The sequence below is a fragment of the Solanum pennellii genome, chromosome 3 (assembly GCF_001406875.1).
Source record: "Solanum pennellii chromosome 3, SPENNV200".
NCBI classification, from domain to species: Eukaryota; Viridiplantae; Streptophyta; class Magnoliopsida; order Solanales; family Solanaceae; genus Solanum; species Solanum pennellii.
The window spans coordinates 9,153,352-9,167,080 of NC_028639.1; the positions used below are offsets into that span (position 1 = coordinate 9,153,352).

The 13,729-nt window shown below is 37.7% G+C and overlaps 1 protein-coding gene across 1 annotated transcript; it reads right to left on the minus strand.

The window, feature by feature from the left end:
* Positions 1–12,377: 12,377 nt before the first annotated feature.
* Positions 12,378–12,836, minus strand: LOC107013173. The gene has a single exon (XM_015213152.1). It carries the CDS (start codon positions 12,834–12,836, stop codon positions 12,378–12,380), a length of 459 nt encoding a protein of 152 aa, XP_015068638.1.
* Positions 12,837–13,729: the final 893 nt, after the last annotated feature.

Sequence of the window (13,729 nt, forward strand, 5' to 3'; positions counted from 1 at the left end):
TCATAGATGTTCTTGTGGTGATGACTTCCAGATTTTGGGGAATAATAGATGTTGAATTTTTAGAAGTTATTGAATTGTCTTTTTATTAATGAGTTTAAGTCTTCCGCATCGTATTTTGTTCATTATGGTTAAAATGTTAAGGTTTAGATTGGTTGGTTCGCTCACATAGGAGGGTAAGTGTGGGTGCCAGTCGCGGCTCGGTTTTGGGTCGTGACAGGTCCATAGATGGACGTACGGACTGTAGGTGAAAATTAGCAGATAGTTAGGGGGAAAATATTTTTGGATCAACTGCAATTGATCATAACTCTTAGTACACAATGAATTAGGTTTCCCATGACTTATGAAATGATAGATAATTGAATTAGGTTTCCATAGCCACCGAGTTCGCTAAAATCAAAACTCCGAGTAATAGTTATGCCCGTTTTAGTTAACGCCTTACGAACAGACCCAACCTGCGGACCCAAATGACGGACTGTCGATTGAACAAGGGCTCGTCAGTCGAGGTCGTCGTTTAGTCCGACAACAATTAACTCAGGGGTATTTTGGTCTTTTTTTATTTCGTTTAAACCATAATATATGTCATTTTGACCTTAAGTTATCATACTTTAGTCAATTTAATCCTAGAAACATAACTAAAACTTACCTAAGTCAAGATCATGAATCAAAACTTAGAAATATTAGAAGCAAGAAAGGAGAAAAAGGTCAAGAACCCTAGCTCAAGAACGCAACAACGTTCCAGCAGTTCCAGCCCCAAAATCTAAATATTTCTCCGTGGATTTCATCACCAGGTATGTAAAATTTCACTAGTGGGTTCCTTTCACCCATTAGATCCCTAGTTTTGATTTAGTTCTTGATTCTCTTATCATGATTAAACATAGGATTTCTAGAATTACAACAGATCATCTTAAATTAGTTAAATATATGTTTCAAAAAAAATTGTAAAGTTATTATTCAGTTTATCGAATGAATTTCAGAACCCTAGCTATGCATTTTTTTAGTTTTTGAATTACACATGCTAGGTCAGATATTTCAGTTACTTCAGATACATATGCCTTAGTTATTAATGCGTCATTATCAGTTTAATTGTTGCATTCTCAGTTTGCATTTTCAGTTATGAGCTATCCAATATTTACAGAAATTTAGTCATAATGTCTTAATCACTTTATTCATTGCGTGTAGCATAATACCGAGTTGGACTATGGTTCAGCGTACCCAATTAGTCCCATAACTACTAGCCAAGTAGGTTGAAAGTCCCCTGTGTGGGCATCAGTTTAGTGATCATGCCAGCATGCCTTTATACTTCTGGCAGGGTATATTGGTCCTCTCGATGGGGCATATACATCGGACTGCACATTTAGCTCATGAGATTTTATTATCAGTTATTGGTAGCTCCAACAGTTCGATCAAACTCTTTTGCATTGACTATTTTTAGAGATCAGTTAGTATACAGTCTCAGCATGTTATAAATTTGGTCATTGCATCCAAATAGATCAATATTCAATATAGATCATGTTTTGATTATTATTATACTATTTTTTTGCTTGTTCAATTATGTTTTATTTCAACTTTACTCTATCATACTTGTTCAGTACCTTCAAGTACTGAAGCATACGTGCGCTACATCTTTTTCTGGTATAGGTTCAGGTTCTTAGTATCCAGATCACTCTTAGATTGGTTCCTGATATCCAGTCCAGCAGAATCAGTGGTGAATACTCATTCTCCATGGAAAATAGTCATGAGTTCACTTCAATATTTAGTCCTTTAGTTTCAGTTTTTGGTAGACTTAACTGGGGCCTCTCCCAGCATTTCTAATTAGTTTAGAGGCTATTTTTAGACATAGTTAGTTTCAGATTAGTAATGAGTTAATATTTTGTTTGTATTAAACTTATCAGTTTTCAAATATCTTAGTTATAGAATATGAGTATTCTCTATCTTTTCAGTTTACGTTATGATTTAGCTTACACATTCAGTTTATTATCTTTAGTATGTTCATGATCATGCCAGCATGGTTATCTTGGGATCACTTGTGGTCCTAGGTACCGTGTCCACGTCTCGGGGTAGCTCAGGGCGTGACAAACTTAGTATTATGCACTAGGTTTAAGTATCCTAGGATGTCTGAAAAGCCACACTAAGTAGAGTCCTTTTTGTGGGTGTGAAGTGTACCACATACAATAAGAGGGAGGCTATAAAGTGTTTATGGAAAACTTCACTTTCTTGTTACTCTTATTGTGCATAAGGTATGATCTAATTCCATTCTAACTCAATGTTCTACGTTTCAGATCATGCCTTCTTGTAGAGCCTAGGAATGGAATGCTAATACACGCAATGCTAACACAGTTCATCTAGTACTAGATAAGAAAGTTCTAATGTAGAGTTTCATAATGCCAATTCAGCTTTTGACTCAGAGTATGACCTTTTAGAACAATCAGCAGGTTCCAGTTCCTACTAATCAAAACGATCGATTAGTGGTAGCCATAGTTTGTGATTTTGTTAGAATGATTTCAGTTTTTAGGGTTGCAAATTTGTAAGGACCCACAAAAGTTCATTGATGAGGCCAAGAGAATATTTGGTGTGATGCAAGTAACTGGTAGTGATAAGTGAAATTGGTATCCTACCAGCTTAAGAATGTGACTAACATATGGTTCACTCAGTGGATAGACAACAAAGATGACTTCGTATTTCGTAACTCAGTATAGCAGTCCAATTCAGTGTTAGTCCAGAAACTCTCTCAGAACCTTTCTCAGTTACTACTCCAGTTGGTGAACTAATTATAGCTAGACGGGTATACAGAAATTGCCTTGTCACAGTCTCTCTGAAAGTCACCTCAGCAGATCTTGTAAAATTAGAAATGGTAGACTTTGATGTCATTCTAGGTATGGATTGGTTACATTCCTATTATACCTCAGTCGATTGCAGAAGTAGGATTGTTCGTTTTCAGTTTCTAGAAGAACTAATCTTAGAGTGGAAGGGTAGTAGCTTAGCGCCTATGGGTCGATTCATTTCTTACCTTAAGGCTAGAAAGATGATCTCCAAGGGTTATCTCTATCATCTAGTTTGGGTTAAGTATTCTAGCTCTAAAACCCTGACTCTTGATTCAGTTCTAGTAGTCTGTGAGTTTCCAGAAATGTTTCCAGAAGATCTTCCCAAAGTCCCTCCCGAAAGGGAAATCAACTTTGAAATTGATCTCCTTCCAGATACCCAGCCTATTTCTATTCCTTCTTACATAATGGCTCCATCAGAGCTTAAGGAATTAAAAGAGTAGTTGAAAGACCTTCTAGATAAGGGCTTCATCAAATCTAGTATTTCACTCTAGGGTGCACCGATGTTGTTCGTAAAGAAGAAAGATGGATATCTCAGAATGTGTATTTACTATAGACTGTTGAACAAGGTCACAATCAAGAATAAGTATCCCATCCCCAAGATTGATGACCTATTTGACCAACTTCAGGGTGCTAGCCATTTCTCAAAGGTTGACCTCGATCGGGTTATCATCAGCTTAAAGTCAAAGATAGTGACATTCTGAAAACAACATTCAGAACTCGGTATAGGCATTATGAATTTGTAGTTATGTCATATAGACTAACCAATACTCCTGCAACTTTCTTGGATTTGATGAACAAAGTGTTCAAGCAGTACTTGGACTTGTTCGTTATCGTCTTTATTTGTAATATCCTCATTTACTCTAGGAATTAGAAAGAACATGCAATTCATTTGAGAATTGTTCTACAGACTCTAAAAAATTGCCACTTATTCGCTAAGTTCAGCAAATGTGAGTGTTGATTGCAATCTGTTTCTTTCCTTGGTAACATTGTATCTAGTGAAGGGATTTGAGTGGATTCACATAAGATAGAAGAAGTGAAACAATGGCCCATACCTACCTCTTCTACAGATATCAGAAGTTTCCTAGGTCTAGTGGGTTATTACAGAAGGTTCGTGGAAGGATTTTCATCCATAGCCTCACCATTAACTAGGTTAACTCAGAAGATGGTCAAGTTTCAATTTTGTCAGATGATTATGAGAAAAGATTTGGAGAATTGAAAACTAGATTGACTACAACTTCTGTCTTAACTCTACCAGAGGGTTCAAATGGTTATGTGATCTATTGTGATGCATCTAGAGTTGGTCTAGGTTGTGTGTTGATGTAGAGAGATAAGGTTATAACTTATGCTTCCACATAACTTAAGGTTTAGAGAACTATCCAAACCATGACCTCGATCTTGCAGCAGTGGTATTTTCACTCAAGATATATAGACACTACTTGTATGATATTCATGTAGAAGTATTCACTGATGATAATAGCCTTCCAAATGTGTTCACGCAGAAAGAATTAAATCTTCATTAGAGGAGATGGCTTGAGTTCCTTAAGGATTATGATATGAGTGTGAATTATCATCCTGTTAAGGCGAATGTAGTAGCAGATGCTCTTAGTATATTATCTATGGGTAGTGTAGACCATGTTAAGGAAGAAAGGAAGGAGCTAGTGAAGGATCAAGCTTGCTCGCTTGGGAGTTCGCCTTATGAGCATATCAGATAGTGGTGTAAAAGTTCAGAAGGGGACATAATCTTCTTTGCCAGTGAAGGTTAAGGAAAAGCAAGACAGTGATCCAATATTGCTTGAACTTAAGGGTGCAGTCCACAATTAGAGAGTGGAGATTTTCTCCCAAGGGGGAAATAGTGTTCTTCGCTACCAGGGTAGACTGTGTGTTCCTGATGTGGGTGAGTTGAGAAAGCATATCCTTTCATAAGCCCATAACTCTAGATATTCTATTCATCTTGGTGCCACTAAGATGTACCACGATATGTGGGAAGTCTATTGGTGGAATGACATCGAAGAGGGATATAGCAGATTTTATGAGTAAGTACCCTAATTGCCAGCAAGTCAAGGTAGAACATCAGAGACAAGAAGGTATGACTCAAGAGATCGATATTCCTACTTGAAAGTGGTATGTGATCAATAAGGATTTCATCACAGGGTTACCTCATACCCGCACACAGTATGACTCCATTTGGGTGATAGTTGATAGGATAACTAAGTCTTCTCGGTTTTTAGCGGTCAAGACTACAGATTCACCAGAGAATTATGCCAAGCTTTACATAAATGAAATTATGAGGTTACATGGGGTTCCTTTGTATATCATCTCAGATAGAGATCCTTAGTTTGCCTCTCATTTCTAGAAGTCATTTCAGAAGGGTCTTGGTACTGAAGTCAACCTTAGCACAACATTTCATCCGCACACAGATGGACAGGCAGAGTATACCATTCAGATCCTAGAGGATATGCTGAGAGCTTGTGTGATCGATTTAAAGGGTAGTTGGGGTGATCACCTTCCTCCGATTGAGTTCGCCTACAACAATAGCTATCATTCCAGCATTCAGATGACCCCTTATGAGGCATTATATGAACATAGATGTAGATCTCCTATTGATTGGTTTGAAGTAGGTGAGGCAGCTTTGATAAGGCCAGATTCAGTCCTTTATGCTATTGATAAAGTGTAAATCATTAGAGATAGAATCAAGACAACCCAATGTCATCAGAAATCTTATGCAGATGTAAGGAGAAGAGAACTAGAGTTCCAAGTTGATGATTGGGTTTTCCTGAAAGTGTCACCTAAGAAATGGGTGATGGGATTTGTCAAGAAAGGGAAGCTCAGTCCTAGATATGTAGACCCTGACAAGATCTTGAAAAGGATTGGTAAGGTGGCATATGATTTAGAGTTGCCAACAGACTTAGCAGCAGTTTATCCGATTTTCCACACCTCGCTTTTGAAGAAGTGTGTGGGTGATCCAGCATCGGTAGTGCCATTGGAGAGTGTGGCTGTGAAATATAGTCTTTCTAATGAGGATGTACCCGTTGAGATACTTGACCGTCAGGTTAGAAGGTTGAGAAACAAAGAAGTCGCATCAGTTAAGGTTTTGTGGAGGAGTCAGTCCGTAGAGGGAGCTACTTGGGAAGCCTAAGCAGCCATAAAAACCAAGTATCTTCACCTCTTTCCTTCCGATTCCACTCCAACTTGAGGTAATAGTTCCTCTCCAGTTTTTTAGTCATTCATGCGTGTTTTCTGTCTTAGAATCATGTTCATTAATTTGTACTTGAATTTTCATCGTATTTGCATGTTCTTGGAACTTAATTATGTCAGAAACTCAGTCCTTAGTGTTTAGTAGTAAGGATTGCAACTCTCTCCCTCTATTTTTGCTTGTTTGGTCTTCATTCGAGTACGAATATTCCCAATGGGGAGATAATGTAGCAACCCGTATCCTAAACACACCAAAAATCAGCTTTTCAGAAATCTGCAAGTGTAATCGACAATAACTATTGACGGACTGTAGCCTGACCTATGACCCGTACTACACATCCGTCGTTTTTAATTAGAACTCTCCCATGACGCAGCCCAAAAAAATTGACTAACTGTCGATCCATGAATAGACCTACGGTCCGTAGTCTGTGGCTGTCGATCAACACCCCGTTTACCTAGCCTATGACATGAACCACAATTGACCAGTACGGTCCGTAGATGGACCTACGGACCGTAGGTATGTCAGATAGTTAGGGGGAAAATGTTTTTGAGTCAACTTACATTGATCATAACTCTTAGTACAAAATGAATTAGGTGTTCCATGACATATAAAATGATACATAATTGAATTAGGTTTCCATAGCACCGAGTTTGCTAAAATTAGAACTCCGAGTAAAAAGTTATGCCCATTTTAATAAATTACTGTCGAACAGACCCAACCTACGAACCCAAACGACGCACCGTCGATTGAACAACGGTCGTCAGTCTAGTCATTGTTTGGTCTATATCAATTAACTCACGGGCATTTTGGTCTTTTTTTACTTCGTTTAAACCCTAATGTATGTCGTTTTGATCTTAAATCATCATATTTTAGCCAGTTTAAGCCTAGAAAAATAACTGAAACTTACCTAAGTCGAGATCATAAATCAAAACATAGAAAATTAGAAGCAAGAAAGGAGAAAAAGGTCAAGAACCCTAGTTCAAGAACGCAACAAGGTTCCAGCCCCAAAATCTAAATATTTCTCTGTGGATTTAATCACCAGGTATGTGGGATTTCACTAGTGGGTTACTTTCACCCATTAGATCCCTAGTTTTAAGTCAGTTCTTGATTCTCTTATGATGATTACACTTAGGGTTTCTAGAATTACAACAGATCATCTTAAATTAGTTTAATATATGTTCCAAATTAGATTGTAAAGTTATTATTCAGTTTATCGCATGAATTTCAGAACCCTTGCTATGTATTTCTTTAGTTCTTGAATTACACATGCTAGGTCAGATATTTCAATTAGTTGTTAATGCATCATTATCAGTTTAGTTGTTGCATTCTTAATTTGCATTTTACAGAAATTCAATCATAATATCTTAATCACTTTATTCATCGGGTGTACAATAATACTGAGTTGGACTATGGTTCAGCGTATCCAATTAGTCCCACAACTACTAGCAAAGTAGGTTGAAAGTCCCCTTTGTGGGCATCAGTTTAGTGATCACGCCAGCGTGCCTTTATACCTCTAGGATGGTATATTGGGTCCTCTCGATGGGGCATATACATCAAACTCCACATTTAGCTCATGTGATTTCATTATCGGTTATTAGTAGCTCCCACAGTTCAGTCAGACTCTCTTGCATTGACCATATTTACATATCAGTTAGTTTTCAATCTCAGCATGTTATAAATTTGGTCATTGCATCCAGTTATCCCAAAATTTAGTATATAGCATGTTCTGATTATTATTATGCTTGCTTTTGTGCTTGTTCAATTATGTTTTATTTCAGCTTTACTTTATCCTACATGCTCAATACCTTCAAGTACTGACGCATACGTTCGCTAAATCTTCTCGTGATGTAGGTTCAGGTTTTCAGCATCCATATCATGCTTAGATCAATTCCCAATCTCTAGTCCAGCATAATCAATAGTGAGTCCTCCTTCTCCGAGAACAATAGTCATGAGTTCATTTCAATATTTAGTCCTTTAATTTCAATTTTTGCTATACTTAGTTGGGGCCTGTCCCAGCTTTTGTAGTTAGTTTAGAGGCTATTTTCAGATATAGTTAGTTTCAGCATAGTATTGAGTTAATATTTTATTTGTATTAAACTCATCAATTGTCAAATATCTTAGTTATAGAATATGGGCATTCCCCATCTTTTCAGTTTACATTATGATTTAGCTTCCACATTCAATTTATTATCTTTAGTATGTTCATGATCATGACAGCGGGGTTAGCTTGGGATCTCTTGTAGTCCTAGGTCTTGTGTATGCGTCTCGGGGGTAGCTCGGGGCGTGACACTAGCTCAATTTCACTAGTATCTGAATGTCGTGGTCATTTCTTAGTGTTTTAATTCTATACTTTCTAATTAGGTTTAATAAATTATTTTAAGCTTAAAAACAGTGTTTTAAGGCTTAGTTCATCAACTGAAGCTCTAGACTAAGTCATGAAACTTTTAGAGTGTTACATTATCCCCCCTTAGGAACATTCATCTCCGAATGACACTTAAATCTTCTTATAGGCAGAGAAAGACTCAATACTAGTAGCCCAATAAACAACCATATGAACGTATTCATTATGAGTCACAACTTATAGGAGTACTTCACAATGCAATTTATGGAGATACACCTCATATGATTATTTCACAACCCGATTCCACACAAAATCAAAGCAATTCACATAGCAACTCAATTCACAATTTACCACATGTAAGACCTCAACATTTTTTAACACAGACTGAGGAACCACCTTCTCAATTTCAACATGATCTCAACATGGTCATCAAGGAGTTACCATGCAACTTCTTATTCTCAAGACAATATCAAAGTATGCTCACTCCAATTCTCAAGAAGGCAATTATACACATTTCATATAAGTGCAAGTAGAATCATAAAAGCATATTTTCATGAAAACTCATTTTAGCATGAACCTTTACCAAGTTTTGCACATACTTAGAAAAGCAAGTCAAACTCACATTATCCATAATTGTTTTTTATTTTTGAGAGGAATTACTAATCTCGAAGAGGAAAGATATGAGGGTAGAAGGACTTCATGTCGACCTCGGCCTTCCGTGTTGAACCCTCAACTTGGTGGTTTCTCCATAGGACTTTTACGGAGGCCACCTCTTTGTTTCTAAAATTTTTGACTTGACAATCTAGGATCTCAACCGGAACCTTTTCATATGAAAAGTTCTCATTTACCCCTAACCCTTCAATAGGGAAAATTGATACTAGATCACCTATACATTTGTTTAGCATAAAAACATGAAATACCGGATGAACCGAAGCTAGTTCACTTGGTAGTTTCAACTCATAAGCAAATTTTCCGACCCGTTGCAATATCTCACAATGACCGACATACCGGGGACTAAGTTTCCCCTTTTTACCAAATCTTATCACCCCTTTCATGGGTTAAATATTCAAGTAGATCCAATAACCTATTTAAAATTCAAGGTATCTTCTCCTATTGTCGGCATAAGATTTTTGCCAACTATAGGTTATTTTCAACCTATCTCTTATCATCCAAACTTTCTCCACATCCTCATAGATTATCTCAGGACCAAGCAGTGAATCCTCACCAACTTAAACCACCCAACTGGAGACCTATATATCCTACCATTGAATCCTTCAAAAGGTGCCATAGAAATACTTGAATGGTAGCTATTATTGTAAGAGAATTCTATCAACGGTACATGATCGTCCCAATTACTCTTGAAGTCAATAACACAACTTCTTGACATATCTTCTAGGGTTTAGATGGTACTCCCGCTTAGGCATCCGTTAGAGGATGAAACGCGGTACTAAGTTTCACTTGAGTACCTAACCCTTTTTAAAAAGACCTCCAAAAACTAAAAGAGAATTGGGAACCTTTATCAGAGATGTTGGACAAAGGGATTCCATGCAAACTAACGATCTAATTAATGTTCAATCTAGTATATTCCTCCACCGGATAGGTAGACTTGACGGTGATAAAGTGGGCAGATTTCGTCAACCTATCCACAATAACCCATACGGCGTCATTTTGCCTACGTGTTCGAGGCAAACCCACTACGAACTCCATGTTGATATCTTCCCACTTACAAGTAGGAAAATCCATCACTTGAGTTAATCCTCCTGGTCTTTGAATTTCGGCCTTAACTTGATGAAAATTCAGACATTTAGCCACAAACTTCTCTGTATCCCCTCTTCAATCCATCCCACGAATATACCTCTTGAAGATCACAATACATTTTGGTGGCACCCGGATTAATAGAATGTCGGGAACTATGAACTTCTTCCAAAATTTTTCTTCTCAACTCATAAATATCAGAAACATATAATCTACCTTGGTATCCACGTACCCCGTCCCCCCTTTAGAAGAATGACTCGTTAAGTTTCTAAGGACGGATTCGTTCAACTCCATCAATAGAGGATCAAGGTGTTGCTTTGAATTCACCTTAACCTCTAAAGATAACTTGGAATTATGATGAACAATAGAACCTCCATTTGTACAATCTTCCAACCGAACACCCAAACGAGCCAATTTATGCACTTCTTTCACTAACTCTTTCTTATCATCGGGAACATATGCTACACTACCCATAGTCTTTCTAATCATGGAATCCGCAACAATATTTGCGTTGCCGGGGTGGTAGAGGACACTCATCTAATAATCCTTTAGAAGTTCCAACTACCTCCTTTGTCGGAGGTTTAACTTCTTTTGAGTAAAGACATATTAAAAACTCTTGTGGCTAGTAAATACGTCAACATGTACCCAATAAAGATATTGACTCCAGATTTTCAAAGCAAACACTACGACCGCTAATTCAATATCATGAATTGGACAGTTCTTCTCATGCACCTTTTGTTTTCTAGAGGTATAATCTATCACCTTAACATATTGCATAAGGAAAAAACCCAAACCTATTCGAGAAGTGTCACCATACACCATAAAAACTTCAGTACCCTCTGGTAAGGTCAATGCCGGGGCAGAGGTAAGATTATCCTTCAACTCTTAGAAGCCTCTTTCAGAAGACTCCGACCACTCAAACTTAGCCTCTTTTGAGTTAAGGTTGTCAAAGGAGAAGCAATGGATCCAAACCCATCAACAAATCTTTTATGGTACCCGAATAGACCTAATAAACTTCTTATGTCGATGCAATTAATAGGTCTAGGCAAATTTCTAACTGCTTCTGCTTTGTCTGGATCTACTTCTATACCATCACTTGAGACAATATATGTCGAAGAAATTCAACCGATCTCAACCAAAATTCACACTTACTATACTTAAAAAAAGAGTAGATGTTCCTTGAGGACTTGTAATACCACCCTCAAATAACCCACATGTTTATCGTCACAATTGGAATAGACCAAGATATCATCAGTGAAGACAATTACAAAAAAATCAAGGTAATTTCGGAAAACTCTATTCGTAAGGTCCAAAAATGCTGCCGGGCATAAGTTAACCCAAAAGACATAAATAGGAACTCCTAATGACCATACATAGTTCTAAAAGTCATTTTAGGAATGTCTTCACCTCTCACCCTAAGTTGGTGATATCCCGACCTTAAATCAATTTTCGAGAAGTAACTCACAGCTTGGAGTTGATTAAAAAATTATCAATCCTAGGGAGAGGATACTTATTATTTACAGTGACGTTCAATTTTTGGTAGCCATAATACATATTCTAAGAGACCCATCTTTCTTTTTTCACATATAATACCGAAGTGCCCCATGTAGATATGCTTGGTTGAATAAAACCCTTGTCAAGTAAATCTTTGAGTTGATTCTTCAACTCTTTCAACTCGGTCAGAGCCATCTGATAAGGAGGAATTTGAATGGGCTTTGTATTCGTAAATAAATCTATACCGAAATCTATTTCCCATTCAGGAGGAATTTCGGGCAAGTTATTGAGAAAAAACTTCTGGAAAATCCTTCACTAAGGGGACTGACTCTAAAGGAGGAGTCTCGGATTATAGGTCCTTGACCCTTACAATATGGTAGAGACATTCCTTAGAAATAATCTTACATGCCTGTAAACACGAAATAATTCGACCTCTAGGGATTAAGTTTCCCCCCTTCAACTTTAATATTGGTTCATTTGGAAAATTGAACTTAACTACCCTTGTTCTACAATCTATGGAAGAAAAGAAAGCAAGCAACCAATCCATTCACAAAATAACATCAAAATCAAACATGTCAAGTTCTACCAAATCCATTAAAGTACCTCTATTGGACAACATTATAGGACAATTCTTATAGACTCTTTTAGTAAAATCGAGTCACCCACCGAGGTAGTAACAAAAAATGGTTCAATTAAGACATCGGGCAACACATCAAACGTCATAGCCACTAGGAGTTACAAAAGATAAAGTGTCACCTATATCAAATAATGCTTAGACATTAATGGAAAAGACTTGCGACATACCGGTGACAACATCGCGAGAATCCTCTTGATCACTCCTAGAGTGGAGAGCATAGAAGCAGTTCTTCTTAGGAGCAGCAGAATAAGGACCACTTTCTTGAGCTTGACTATTACCCTTCATTTGACCCGTTACCATAGGACAATCTCTCACTTTATTTCCACTCTTTCTACAAGCAGAACAATTATCCGTCCCAACAAGACATTCACCCACATGCTTCTTGCCACACTTGGTACAAATATGTTTCCCACTTGGTGAATCACCACCTCTTTCCTTTTGGGACCTACGTTTAGCCACCCTATAATTACGAGCCTTGGTGAATTTATAAGGAACTTGGTTTGAGAACCTCTTTTTGAACTTAGGTTTGTCTTGAATTTCACATCTACCATTATAAGTACCACCTTCATAAGACCTTGCCCTCTTGGCATCCATATTCTTCCTCATAAGCTTACTCTCCTATACCTGTTTAGCATGCACCACCAAACGAGAAATGTCCATGTTTTCACGAAGCATCGCCGCACGACATTCTTCTACTATCTCTTCAGACACTCCCATCATAAAGTGGCTCATCTCATCCCTCAGGTTAGACACCAAGGAAGAGGCATACTTATGCAACTCAGTAGACTTCAAAGAGTACTCTAGCATACTCATACCTTATTGACGAAGGTTGATAAACTCATCCATCTTAGCATCTCTTTTCTCTTTTGGGAAGAACCTATCAAGCAAGTCCCTCCTAAAGATTTCCCAACTCCTCGGACACGCTCTCAAAGCCCTATTGTCCATCCATTGAGTATACCAAGTTTGAGCCACATACTTGAGTTGATAAGCGTCTAGATCAACCTACTCATTTGAATTCACCCCCATAGAAAAAAGATCTTATAGACCTCATCAATAAAGTCTTGGGGGTCTTCACAAACCTTAAACCCTAAGAACATAGGAGGATTCATCCTAGTGAAGTCTCTCAAATGAGAAGTTATGGTACTAGCATTTTGGTTCACATAGGATCCAACTTCCCGGTTTGCATGAGCCATCATAGCTTGAACTTAAGTAGTTATGGCTTGTGCTTGAGTAGTCATAGCTTGATCCAAACTCAGGAAAGCCAACCTTATCTCTCCATCCATCATAGCTGGAGGATTGATCGGAGCTTGGTCATCCATAGGAACTTGTTCTTGCAGAGGACTTTATTTTCTTGTGAAAGAGCTTGGTTGTCTTGGGGAGGAGTTCCCGCATTAGCAATATCTTCTTCAACTCTTCTTGCGGCTGACCTTCTAGTAGTAATAGACTATAATCATAAAAAAAAGGTTAGATTAAAAGGACACATAGAG